Source organism: Micromys minutus (genome assembly GCF_963924665.1).
Source record: "Micromys minutus genome assembly, chromosome: 2".
In the NCBI taxonomy this organism is placed as follows: Eukaryota; Metazoa; Chordata; class Mammalia; order Rodentia; family Muridae; genus Micromys; species Micromys minutus.
The window spans coordinates 14,025,287-14,038,980 of record NC_137971.1 but is presented as its reverse complement, the minus strand read 5'-3'; the positions used below and the strand labels follow the sequence as shown (position 1 = coordinate 14,038,980).

Genomic DNA, 13,694 nt, shown 5'->3' with positions numbered 1-13,694 from the left:
GGCCCAGCAGCTTCCTGTCAGAACCCCTGTACTCCCGTCACATCCCTGCAGTGGCTGTCATTGCCAACTGCACCTGTGCCAGGACGCCCTCCCTCACTGGGTTTCTTTGGTGAGACTTTTCTGCCAGCCCCCTTTTGGTTTTTGGCTTCCCTCATCCCGTCAGCCGCAGACGGCAGGCTGGTCTTTGCCTCTTTCCGTGGTCACTCTTCCCATCACCTCTGTATCTCCAGCCCCAGCTCAGATCGCTGTGAACCTTCTCCCTTCTCCTCTGCAGATCTGGTCCTGACTGGAAATGTGCTCATTTCTCAGCCTTCTGGCCTTACCCCAGGATGCCCGTTGTTCAGTCCGTCAAACACACACTTGTGTTGGAATGGATTCCTCCGTCTCCCTTCTGTTTCCCTCCCTGACTGCTTCACCAAATTATGTACCTTCCTCCCCTGCGGGTTTTCTCAGCACAGCCATTCTAGCCGGGTCGGTGCTGGCTTCCTGAGCCTATGTCCTCTGCGAAAGCTGCTCTTGTCCCGGGAACTCTGGGCACCTGCCTGTCTATGCAGCCTGTGAGGCTGTCTGCTGTCAACCTGGGTCAGCCAGATCCTGCCCGTCCATAGACTCCAGAGTGTCCTCATGCCAGAACAGGAAGTAAATGGGTTTCTCCAAAACTCCTTACCATCCTTTTGGTTATTTTCTTGTGCTTGTCTGTGAACGCATGCGCAGATACATGTATGCTGGTACCTGTGGCGGCCAGAGGAATTTTTTATTATTGCTTTCCACCTTATCTTTTGAGTCATCAATTGGCTAAAATGACTGGCTAGTGAGCTCTAAAGACCCACATGTATCCATCCCCACCAAGCGCTAGGGTCTCAGAGGCACGTGCCTCTCACGTGGTGCTGGAGATCCAACCTTGGGCTCTTGTGCTTGGTTGGCAGGCATTTATCAACTGAGCCTTCTTCTTAGCCTCCAGTTTTGACAAAGTTTTTTAGATAGGGTCTCAAGCTGTAGCCCAGGTTGGCCTGGAACTTTGTTATGTAGACCAGACTGGCCTTGAGCTTATAGCGGTCTTCCTCCCTCTGCCCGGTGAGCACTAGGCCGATAGGCATGTGCCACCATGCCTGGCCATATCTCCCAAGTTCTTGTCTCTTCTTCATGGCCTGTGAAGCCCTCAGCCACTAGTTTCCTGTGTTGCCTCCCACACGTGAAAATACCTCCTTGGGGCTTTGGGCAACTCTGGGTAGGGCCTGGCTGCATGGCTCTGAAGCTTTAACTTTTGCTCCTTTGCAAGTTGCCTTTAAATTCTGGGTTTCAGCGCTGGGGGTACAGCTGAGTGGGAGAGCACTTGTGTTAGGATTCTGTAAACTCCGCCCCACAGTTGCCTGGCAATAACCAGGTATGCTCCACCCCACAGTTACCTGGCACTGTAAAAGGGGCTGCTCACCCCCTCCTCACTCTTGCCTCTCCTCTCTTACCCCTTTGTTTCTCCTCTCCCCGTTCCCTCCCCCGCCCCCATCCACATGTTCACAGCCGGCCTCTACTTCTCTACTCTTCTCCTCTTCTCTCTCTCTGCCCCTACCACGCTCTTAACTCCCCTCCCCGTGCCCTGAATAAACTCTATTCTGTACTATACCATTGTGTGACTGGTCCCTCTGGAGGAAGAGATGCCCAACATGGGTCCGCCAGAGGCATCTCCCTTCCCCCCATACCTCACCACAGCTCTGTAGAACATATTCCCCCACCTCTCTTTATCTTTTTCCTAACATTGGTGTCAAAACCAGGGACATTTCTTTATCATTTTAGAAACACATCAACTTGCCTGATGACATTTGGGGCAGGGTGAGAGCTGCGATCGTATTGCAAGTTCCTTTCTTAAAGCTAGAGGAGACTGGGACCAGTCTGCCTAGTGTTTTCTATGCCTAAAGAGAGGCAGAAGTGGTTTTCTACAGATGTGGTGTGCAAAAGGAGAGTCTTCACTAATCTAAAACTTAAAGAACTCTAGGGAGGTGACCCAGGTGGTTCATGGTCATGGGGTGGCAGGTGTTGAGAGCTGCTTTTGGATCGCTGGCTTTGCCCAGCTCCTCTTTCCCAACTTGTAAAGGGATCAGCTGTCTGCCTCCTAACACTGTGGACATTAGTGAATTTTAAACTGTGGTGCGGCGTTAGCCTGCGTGCCTGCCTACCTGCCTTCTCTTTTTCCCTCTGTCTTCTGTCCTCTCTTTTGATAGCCTCATAGAGTCTGGCTGGTCATAGGTTTCTGATCCTCCTGCCTCTGCTTCCCAAGACCTGAGATTACAGGAATGTGCCACCACGCCTGGTTTAATGTCTCCTTTTTAGCAAGTAGTAGCTTGCTGGTTTGCCCCTTGCACAGGGTATACTGGGGGAGGCAGTCTGGGAGCTGTGAGCACCACTGCACTGACCCTTCCCTGGGAAACATTTCAGTAGCCCAGAACAGGCTGCCGAGCACCTCATCTGAAGCTGAAGGATGCCCATGGCTGCAGGGATGGAAGAGGAGATGGAGGAGGAGGCCTTTCAGGCATGCTAGAGGCAGGATAGCAGAAGCTCAGAGGAGCTTGTTCTGATGGAAGGAATGTTCTAGAGCTGCTTTCCCTCAGGACTGCTCCCAGGGAGCTGGGCAAGGTGTCAGGACACTGGGCTTGGGGGACAGCTTAGGTCCTGAGAGTCAGTCCATGCCCTCTGTTCCATGGACACAAGGTATGCTGACCCTGGAGCCTGCACCTCGGCTGTGGCTCCTCCTGAGGCTTCCCTGAGAGTCTCCTCAGCATCTGGGCCACCAATTTTTTTTATTACCAAGGGCTCTTGAAGAGCTGGGGACATGGGGGAAATGTTAAGTGAGCCCACAGATACTGACCCTTTTCTCGTTACTTCCAGAGGTCCAGCCAAACAGTTCTCTAGCTGAGATGAATATGCTTACTCCTTTATTTTTCAGAGCTTGTCTTTCTTGGGATCTTTAGAGAGGAGTGGACAAGCCCAGGAAGGACTAGCTTTCTGTGCAGTTGGAGCTGAAATCACTCCCTTTTCTCCCTACAGGGGAAGGTGGAGGTGGAGGCTGGGAAAGAAGGCATGAAGTTTGAAGCAAGTGCTTTCTCGTACTATGGTGTGATGGCCCTCACAGCTTCTCCAGGTGAGTGGTCCCGGCCTCTCAGCACAGCCTCTGCTTCAGGGACATGCTGCCCTTCTCCCTCAGACCCAGTGCCCAGCATGCTCAGCGCAGTTCTCATCGGCAAGTATCATAGAGACAGAAGCCTTACCCATTCCCAGCATATACCTTCATAGGTCTCTACACACAGCGAGCACAGCTGTGCACCAGGAGAGACAGAATAGTAAGGGCGAGGGGGGGGGGAGGGAGCATCCTCCTCTGAATCAGTGTCCCCAGAGGTGCCCCTCCCTCCTTGAGCTCTGTACAAACATAGGTGTAGTGGGTTGTCTTCCGGGGCTGTGCCACCATGGCCGTCTGTGTTAGGTGTGGCTGTCTTCCTTACCACCGTGTGCTCACTGCTCCCCCACCTTAGGCTACGGGACGGAGTGAGGCAGCTGGTGACGCTGGGTTCACAGGAAGGGATGAGGGCTGCTGTTCAGCATTCATTTTAAATCAGTCCAGGACCCCCGCCTGTGGATGGTGTCCCCACACTTAAGAGTGTGACTTTTCCATTCACCTCCCTGGAAGTACGCTTAGAGACATACCAGAAGTGTTTGCATGGTGACTGTAAACCCAAGGGAAGCTGACCCTTAGATTAACCATCATCAGGCTGTTTCCTGTTAGGGGCACCTGTGAAAGCTGCATGTCTTCTGGTGGGTGTGTGCACAGGGGTCCTGCTGAGTTGCTGGTCAGCATTTCTTGAAGTGCTTCTTGAAGCCTTGTGTCTGTCACACTCCTGCCTCTCTTGAGACAAGTCAACTGTTTTCCACTCAAAAAGTCTGAGGCTATAGAGTAGCTCTTCTGGGGATTTTCCGTTGCATCTTTCTGAGGATGAGGGAGTTTGCTACTACTGTTTGTCTAGAAAGCTGGCTGCTGGTGGTGAGAGGCTATGCCACAGGGGTTGAGCGAGATTCTGAGGTGCCTGCAGGGGTGTCAGCACTCAACTTTGCTTCTAGTCCCTCTTGATCTAAACACACCATTGCCTGCCTTCCCTGGCCAGTAGGTCAGGCAGGTAAATGGAGGTGTTGTGGTGCCACCTGGTGGCCAAAGTACAAAAGGACACTCTGTACAAGGAAACCTTTACAAAACCATAGTCCATCTTAAAGGACAGTTTTCAAACTGAAAGACAATTAACAGCGATGGAGACCTTCAGGCAAGTTTCTTTTTGTCACATTGTCTTCCCCTCACACCCAGCAGTGTGACAGGCATAAGGATGGAAGTGTTAGAAAGCCAGTGAGCTGTCAAGAGTCCCCGCTCTCTTGTGCAGGTTTTGCTGACCTAAGGGACGTTGTCCCTGAGTGTGCACATGGGCCTGCTTGGTCTCTCCTAGGTCTTTGTTGTACTTGAAAGTGATCTTCATTTCCACGCTTGGTAACACTGGAGGGGACACTTGATAACCAGACATAGAAAGACTTGGATCACAGCTTGGGCTGCAGGTTGTGTAACATTGAGAAAAGGGCCTTGGTGTCCCACAATAACCAGGAGAACAGAATGGCTGCTGTGTATACAGTGTGTTGTCACCCTTAGAATACAAGGTAGAGGCAGGTGAATTAATTGCTACAAGTTCAGGGTCAGCATAGTTTACTCTCTGTGAACTCCAAGCCAGCCAGATCTATGCAAGACCTTGTCTCCAAAGGGGGGAAAAACAATGAAAAGAACAGAACCATAAGAAGAAATATTATGTCACATGAAGGTATTATTATTGTGACTGGTCTGGGACTATGTACCTCAAATTAGCCCAGGTTAACAGACCCCGATTTTTCAAGGCAGCTCTGAGGAAAAATATGAGCAATACATTTCTGCTGATCGGTGATTATTTAGACCTCAGTAGCCTAGCTCATAATGAACCATAGTATAAGGGAAACGACAGCAAAAGGCTGGGAGTGACAGCCACGCCAGTAGTTCCAGCCCTTGGGAAGGAGGTGGAAGGACCAGGGGTTTAAGGCTAGAAGTGAGCTTGAGGTTAACCCAAGACCACAAGAGATCTTTTAAACCAACCAAAAAATTGCAACAAAGGGCTGGCTTCACCAGAAAGCTCCCATTCATTGCAAAAGGTACCTCGATCTGGGGTCTGTGTATTCATTGAGGCGTACCTTCAGTACGGTAAGTTAAAACCTGCCTGTGTCTGCTCAAGAGGAAATGTCATCAGCAAGTGAGGGTGCTTGCCACCAAGTCTGGTGACTTGAGAGTAACCCCTAAGATGCACACATTGGAAAGGGACAACAGACCCCCACACATTGCCCTGTTCCCCACGAATGTGCTGTGGCCGCACACGCGCACAAATAAATGGAAAGTCGGCTGTCCACTCGGGAAACGGAGTCAGAGGACTGCTGTCAGGTTAAGGCCAGCCAGGCTATATGTTGAGGCCTTGTCTTGAAACAAAGTAGTAGAATAAAGCCCACAGTCCTTGGGACATGTGGGAAGACATGTCCCGTCCCTCACGGCCTGCCCGTGGGGTTTTCCCTGTGGTGGGCTAGTCTCCCATCAGAGTGAGCAGTGCTGAGCCTAACCTTTGTCTGACTTCTCGGGCAGTCTGCGCATGCCATCCACACATTTGCCTCTGTTTTGAAATCTGCAATCATCCCAAGCAATTCAAAATATCAAGCCAAAATTATGAAACCGATAATACGAGTGAGTTGGGTAATCAGGGCTCGCTAGGCTGCACGGTGAGTGTCGCAGTGCGGCGTGGCCTATTCTTAGAGCTCCTCCCGGCTGAGCCTCCAGCCATATGTGGCTAATTGTGACTCAGACATTGAGAACAGCCTGTTTTGGAGCTGTGGACCTCAATTGGGTGTTGAGTTAAGAACTTTCCAGAAAAGAGCACAAGGATGAGATTCCTCCCGGTGGCATCGTGTTCTGGGAAAGTCATTGTGTCCCTTCCTTCTATGTAACAGCACACAGGCTTTGGTACTTCCCGGGTGGAATGCTCACATGAGTGAGACGGCGTCCACTGTGGTCTCTTGGATGTGAAGATCTGTCTCTGCCTTTCGATGTGGTCTCACCCTGTTTTTCTCCATTTTCCAGTTCCTTTATCCCTGTCTCGTACCTTTGTTGTCAGCAGGACAGAGGCATTAGCTGCGGGCTCTCCAGGTAACTGCATGCTTCCTTCCTCATAACCTGATCCATTGATCGGTCGCCTGCCTCCACCCCGGGGAAGCCCGGCCACCAGGCCTGCACGCTCCCTTCTCACAGTGCCGTTCCCAGCTTCTGCCAGCTCCAAGGTTGCTGCCTAAGTTGGAGCTGACCAGGAACACATAAGCCACTGAGGGCTGGAAAGGAACTGTGGGCCAGGGAACAGGTCTCGGTGGTGACTGGCCTGTGCCTGGTGCCCGTCCCTCCTCACAGGTCTGCACCTTGTTGGTCTGCCCAGAGTTTTCTCCATCATATGAGATGCGGAGTTCGCAGAGACCCAAGGGACTCAGAACCCAAGTCTGTTTCATTTCAGAGAATCCGTTTGGACAAAATCTTGGGAGAGCATGAACTTTGCTTGGCAAAGGAGAAAAAGCCACCCTCACCATGGTTTGGGGCACTTTCCCCCTGTGAGCTGGCTGGGAATCCTGCCCTCCTAAGGCAGATGGCCCTCTTGTTCTGGGGTCTTACCTTTGTTTTGGAATCAGTGCTGGTCGCATTCCTAACCAGCCTCTGGTTACCTCCCCGCAGGAGAGCGCGGCCGGGCCTAGCATGCCCAGCCACTGCGAAGAAAAGCTTTAATCTTTCTTTAATTAAAATTGCTTGGCCTTAATCGAGCTTTTTGTGGTGCACCTACCTGAGTCCCAGCACGAAGGATCTGAGGCAGGAGAGTTGGGGGTTCATATATAGTAAGATCCAATCTCAAAGAAAGGAAGGCATCTTTACCCAGACATCTGTGCAGTAATACAACTTTCCTACATGCCTTTTTGCCCATGTAGCTTGTGTTTTAAAATCTGACTGATGTAGTGTACGAACAGTCCAACTTCAGTCAAACTCCAGAATGCTGGTACTTGGAGGAGCCAATGCTTATGCTGGGCAGAAATGAATTAATGTCTCTAAGTCTGCTGTGGCCCACACCTCTAATCTCTGTTGAGAAGGCCAAAAAATTGGGCTGTATAGTGAGTTTGAGGCCAGAATGGCTATGGCTCTGACTTCAAAACCTAACAGGGCCTCTGAGATGGTTCAGCTGCTGAAATGCTGCCTGCAAGGGGATGAAGACCGACTTCCAGCTCCCAAAAGCCAAGCCTAGTAGCCTGTAGTTTTGATCCATATTGGGGAGGTGGAAACAGCAGGAACTCTGGACTCTCAGTAGCCAGCCAGATGGGCCCCAGGTCCCAGTGAGTGTCTAAACAAAGTGGACATCTCCTGAGGGACACCCAAGGTTGACACATACACATACATACACCATATGTGAAAACATATGCAAGTATGCACACACACACACACACACACACTCTCTTTTTCTCTTCGAGTTTGGCATGTCATAGAGCTATTAGACTCAAACCAACAAACACAATACACATGTGCATCCACATGCATACATGCACCTGTATTATTCTTCATTTCTTCTCTCACGTTTGCTGCTTGTGTACTAAGTTGCAGGTTTACTGAAGTTGCTGAGTCAAAGCCCATTTTACCGTCTCTGTAGAACTGGAGATCTTTTTATTCTGCCTGCTTCCTCTGGGCAGGAGATAGGCCCGCCTGCCCCCGGCCTCCTGGGACTGCAGTAACAACATCCAGCCCCTTGCAGAGGTGCCTGTGGTCGCAAAGCAGGCACCGGTCATTTTTTTGCCTGCTAACTTGAAGTTGGAAGAAAGGATTCCTAGGTAGGATAAATAAACTGAAGCAAAAAGTCAGAAAACCAAAGTAAACCAAGACTGAGAGGGGTAGTCTGTCTGTCTGGGTTTGAGGAACGGTCTTAGCCTTGTCTGTCCTGGGAACTCACTGTGTAGACAGCAGATCTCACCTCACAGGGATCCACCTGCCTCTGCCTCCTGAGTGCTGGGATTAAGGGGGTACATCCCCATGTCAGCTCAAAAGGTTTCGATTTTGTTTTGTCTTGTTTTTGAGATGAGGTCTGTTGTAGCCCAACCTCCAACTTGAAATTGCTACGTATTTGAAGATGACATTGGGCTCAGTAGCTTCCAGGCTCTACCTCCCATGTGCTTGGGTTATGGTTGGGCGCCACCAAACCCAGCTAAAATTGATGTCTCATCTTTATTACTGTCACAAAACCTTGACATACAAATCTGATAGGAAAACATGAAACCAAACTTGGGTGGAACAGCTTGCTCCGGCCTCTGCTGTGTGGGTCTGGGCCTCACTGCAGGTGAGTCTTGAGGGCTGCTGAACAGAGTTTGTGGTTTGTGTTGCATTTGGACCGATTTATAGTTAGAAATTTAGTCCTTTACCTCAAGGATTTTTGATAAAGGATGTGAGAGATTACCCCACTCACTGGGACATCCAAAGTACACAAATAGCAGCTGTCAGAACTCAGATGGCCCATCTGCTGTTTTGGAAATTGCATTAGGGAGCTCTGTTCCAGTGTGGATAACATTATAGAGAAGGCTCTGTGAAATTCCTAGAATGAAAAGCAGCCGTGAATTAAGTCAAACCCAGCATTGCACATGTCAAGCCGCAGCGGGGCCCAGGGCTTTCAGCACGAGGCTAGGACCAAATGAAGTACATCCCGGAGGCAGGCATGCCCTTGCCGAGTGGGGACGCTTCTGCCCACTGGGTTTGGTCACACTGGGGATTGAACACTGAGTGTCCTTCACGCGGCCCCTCTGCTCAGGTCTTGGGATAGGGAGAAGAGCCCGGACCCTTACATCAGTACCGCCTGGGGAGAAACTCCCGGCGGCTGCTTGAGAAAATGTGCAGCTCTCACTGAAGAGTAGCAAACAAGCTCAGAAAACCAAGGAAGTCTCTCTGGCCCCCTGCAGACTGTCCCGAACTGTCGTAAGGGTCCAAGACTCCCCTCTTTTTACAGTAATTTTATATTAACTTTAAAAATAACTAAACTTTAGGGCTACTTTTTGTGAGCAAGCGTAGAGTGTTAGTCTGTTGGAAACACAGGGGGGCAGCTAACTCAGGGGTTGCTGCTTTCCTGCCGAGGCTTAGCTAGTGGTACTGGCCACGTGCAGTCAGCCCGCTCCTTCTTTACTTGGTGTGTAGATTTTAGTAATGCCCTTGATGCGGAGCAGTGTGTTAAGGCTGTGTGTTAAGGTGTGCTCCGAGCCAATCCCGACAGGCCCGTGGCCTTGTAGGAGGAATATGGAAATGGGTGGCTTTTCCAAACTGTGGCTGTGGTGACAGGCAGAACAACAGGTCTGTCCCATGCACACGCAAACACTCATGCACACATGGGTCCAACACGGGCCAGAAACTTAGTGCTCACTAGCTGGGAATCCAGATAGCCAAGAAGCAGTGGGGCCTGTGTGGACAGCATTCAAGAGAGAGAAACAGGCAGCTCTGTGAGTTCCAGGCCAGCCTGGTCTACATAGTGAGTTCCAGAACATTCAGGCCTACATAGTGAAAGACCTTATCTCAACAACAAAAACCATGCATACATATTCATTAAAGAGATAGCTTTATATTGATTACTCTTTCTTAATAACTTTGTCAAAATGTCTGCCTACAACTAAACAAACCCTTCAACTTTTAATTTTACTTTCCTAATATTTAAAATAATGATGTGCTGGTTTGACCTTTTACACTATATTTTAGTAAGGACATCTTGTTCTTTACATTGGAGGTTTTGTTTGTGGACCCACAAAAGCATAAAATCTTTTCAGAAAAAAAAATTAAATATATTAAACAAAAATATGTACAGAAACATATGATTTGTGGCTGAAATTTAGAGGTACAGCCCCGGGATTACTTGTTCAAAAGAAAGAACTGTCCTGACAGGTGGCATCATCACTGTGTGGGAGGCTTGATCCGGGAGCGGGTGCCGAGGTCTGAGAGAGGCTGAGAGACCAGAGCGTGTCAACATCTCTCCAGCACTCGCTGGTGTGATGCTCTGCCCAGCGTTGTATCTTCCCTGTGCTGGGTACAACTGTGCAGTTTGCAGAAAGGACTCTGAGGCTGGGCAGAGTTGGGCCCCCTTGTTCAATGTTCCTCTCTAAGTGAAGGTGCTATTACCTCGCAGGTCTGTCGGGAGGCGGCAGGGACAGTAGGGGGCACTGTTGAGTCGAAGCCTGCACTGAGAGCTGGGAAGAACAGCTAGAAGAGGGAGATGTGGGCTGGGAGTCCTAAGGGGCGTTCCCAAATGGACACAGCGGTGAGAATGGTCAGGGTTTAGAGCCACCATGAAGAGAGGGAGCTTCAGGGGAGCACAGTACTTCGCTTCTTCAGGCTGGCTTTAAGTTGCTCATTGGCACTGCATAAGCTTGCCATTTGAAGCGGCCACAGTGACTTTGATGGTTGGAAGGCAGGACCTGCCATGGGCTGGCTCTTTTCTGGGGGCTTTGGACGATGAGAGCATGGGTCTCCTCTACTCCTGTGGCATTCTGCAATTCAGAGCCCACCTAATGTGTGCAGATGGTTGAAACGGTGGGAGAGGTCTCCTCAGTGAGGACATGGGCTTTATTTAGTAGTTGGTTGGTTGATTGGCTGGTTGGTTTGGTTTTTTGAGACAGGGTTTTTCTTTGTGGCCCTGGCTGGCCTGGAACTCACTCTGTAGACCAGGTTAGCCTCAAACTCAGAAAACCACACACCTGCCTCTCAAGTGCTGTGAACAAAGGGAGTGTGCCGCCACACCCAACTGGTGTTTTATTTTTAACACAATTCATGATTAAAGCTACAAGGAATGGGGGGCTGGAGAGATGGCTTGGTGGTTCATGGCACTTTGTTGCTTTTCCAGAGGGATCCAGGTTCATTCTTAGTACCACATGGCAGCTAAAAATTCCAGTTCCAGGGGATCCAGCACCCTCTTCTGGACTCCATGGGCACTAGGTGTAATAATAAACTGCAGGCAAAACAGGCATATGCATTTTTAAGAGCTATGAGGAATGTTCTTTAGAACACTTGGATTCTCCTACCCCTCTCCCTTTGATCTTTCTGAACGCCTGCTCCAAGGAGGGCACTGCAGAAACCCGTATCACCAAGACACTGAGGCAGGCCTCTCAAGGGTTTCCTGTCACCTAGGGTGATGGCTAAGAGGCAAAGGAGACAGAGGGACTTTGATAGTTTCTTATGGCTCCTGGAAGAGCCTCTGTGGTCCTTGTTAGTATCAGGTAGCATCTGTGTCCTGGGTCTTATCCTCAGCCCTGTCTGTGTACCTAGTGATGTCCCCCTGGAAAGTGGGTTCCCAGCCACAGAGCGTTGGCCTTTATGCCCTGCCTGCTCTGTCGCAGCTCAGCTGCACGTTCCTGCGGGAGAGACAAGGGTACTTGTGAGATTGCTTTTCATTTGGAGCGAAGTGCTTCACAGGCTGTCCCTTCTCCCTCTTCCAGGTGAAAATAAGTCACCTCCTCGCCCCTGTGGCCTGAATCACTCAGATTCTCTCAGTCGGAGTGACAGGATTGACGCCATGACACCAACCTTGGGGAGCAGCAACAACCAGCTCAGTTCTTCATTCCTACAAGTCTACATCCCTGATTACTCAGTCCGAGCCCTCTCTGACCTACAGTTCGTCAAGGTGAGTGGGGAGGGCTGCGTGGCTGGACCTGGCAGGTATAGCCACTTCCCTGACAGCTTCTCCTTTGCTGTCAAAACACCCCACCATCCTCTTCCGGGCCCAGCACAGGTTGAGAAACACGGATCTCGGTTCCATCCCATGAGCAGCCAAAGCAAGCGTGGCTGTGGCGGGGCGCTGGTACAGGCTGAGAGAAAGCCGTTCTCAGTTCCCTGCTTGGCCTGGGAAGCACTGAGGTCGCCTCTGCCCTGGACACAGACAGGGTCTTTTCTTAGCCTGAATTAGACGTCTTTCAGAGACCCAAGGCTTTAGCTGATGGAAGCTGAACTCCATTCTTGTCTCTGAATGTAAGAGGCAAACTGTAGAAATGGTTCCAGTGGTGAAAACTGGCTGGATCTCTGGAATCAACCTGAACGTCACAGAGTGGCTCAGTTTCTACTCAAGGATGATTTTCTTCTAGAGCAGAAAGCTCCGGGCCTTTTGGGGTATTCGGTGTGTGATACAGTGTTAAGAGACAAGAGAACCTAAAAATAAGTTCTCTCGGTTTGTTTTCTGTGTCCTCTTCTGGTCCCAGATCTCCAGACAGCAATACCAAAATGCCTTGATGGCGTCCCGGATGGACAAAACGCCTCAGTCCTCAGACAGTGAAAACACTAAAATCGAATTGACTCTCACGGAGCTGCACGACGGTTTGCCAGATGAGACAGCCAACTTGCTTAATGAACAGAACTGTGTGTCACACAGCAAGGCCAACCACAACCTGCACAGTGAAGGTGCCATCTAAGGCCCCCCGGACCCCCTTGTCCAGCCCTCCTGGACTTGGTCTGACCGTGACTTCCACTGGTGTGAGCTTGTCTGCCATGCTGCGCCCTACAGCATTGAGACCAAAGACTTTGCCCCTTTCCCTGGAGGCTGCGGAGGCCGGCTTGGGAGGGACGGAAACTGGACACGTGACATTCACAGCTGGGGCATGGCTGTCAAGAATTCGGAGACAAACTTCTTCCGCCCAAATAGAATCATGTTTATTTTTTCAGAACCTTTTATCGTTTCTTTCATCCCTCAATTTGCATGAATTTAAAAATTGTTGCATTTATTTTTTTCCAAGAGATCATGTTTCTAAGTGTCTTTTGCAGAGTTGAAAGTTGGTCTTTCTGAGCTAACTCTGCTGTAGCCCCACAGTGTGACCCTGACAGGATGGACTTGCCCCTTTAGTGGCCTTCCTGGGCCACCCCCAGGAGGGATTCCTTTCTCCGTGCCCGGTGGGTGTCGCTGTCGAACTTGATGGATGAATGAAGAAAATCATGTCACTGCAGAACGTGCCAAGTCTGTCGTCACTGTGGGTGTCGGCAGAAGCTGCAGGTGCCCTCTCTGCACCTGATGTCCTTTCTAAAATATGTCTAACTACATCCCTGTCCCCCAGGAGGGTTAACCTTTGCTTGGGAATGTGATTTCTCCCACCCTAAGGAATTTTTATCACCAAAATGAATGTTAATGAATTTTAAACCCATGGTTTATCATTGGCAGGAGGCAATGACTTTATTCCCCATTCCTGTAACCTGGGGTGTTCTGGGCTATCGGCTAACCATCCCACCCCCACCTTCCCACTCCTCATTCTTACTAACCCAAGCTGCTGCTACAGGTGCCAAATGGAAACCTTCCATGGGGCTTCTTAATGAAAATGAGGTGGTGGCCCCAGGACTCTTTCCTGCTGGGATCTGTGTATTATCAGAATGGGGTGAGTGGGGGGGGGTTGGGAGGTGGGCAGTGTGCTCAGGAATTTCTAGACCCGTGTTTTTACTGGAATGCTCCTCTTTCCATAGCGTCAAGTGACCCTCCCATGTTGTCCCTGGGCTGTGGGGCTCAAAGGTGGCAGTTGCCCTGCTCAGAGGTGCCTCCTGCTTCAGAAGAGGCCAGTGCCCGAGAGCCACCCACGCAGCC

At 50.4% G+C, this 13,694-nt stretch overlaps 1 protein-coding gene across 1 annotated transcript in view; it reads left to right on the top strand.

Moving 5' to 3' along the window:
* The window catches only part of CNNM2 (cyclin and CBS domain divalent metal cation transport mediator 2), a 115,524-nt gene extending 102,160 nt beyond the window's left edge, over positions 1-13,364 (top strand). Inside the window, exons 5-8 of the mRNA XM_080911154.1 lie at positions 3,040-3,133; positions 6,173-6,238; positions 11,575-11,759; positions 12,331-13,364. Of these exons, the coding sequence (XP_080767280.1) occupies positions 3,040-3,133; positions 6,173-6,238; positions 11,575-11,759; positions 12,331-12,540 (555 nt within the window). The 3' untranslated portion in view covers positions 12,541-13,364. The remainder of the gene's footprint in view (positions 1-3,039; positions 3,134-6,172; positions 6,239-11,574; positions 11,760-12,330) is intronic.
* Positions 13,365-13,694: the final 330 nt, after the last annotated feature.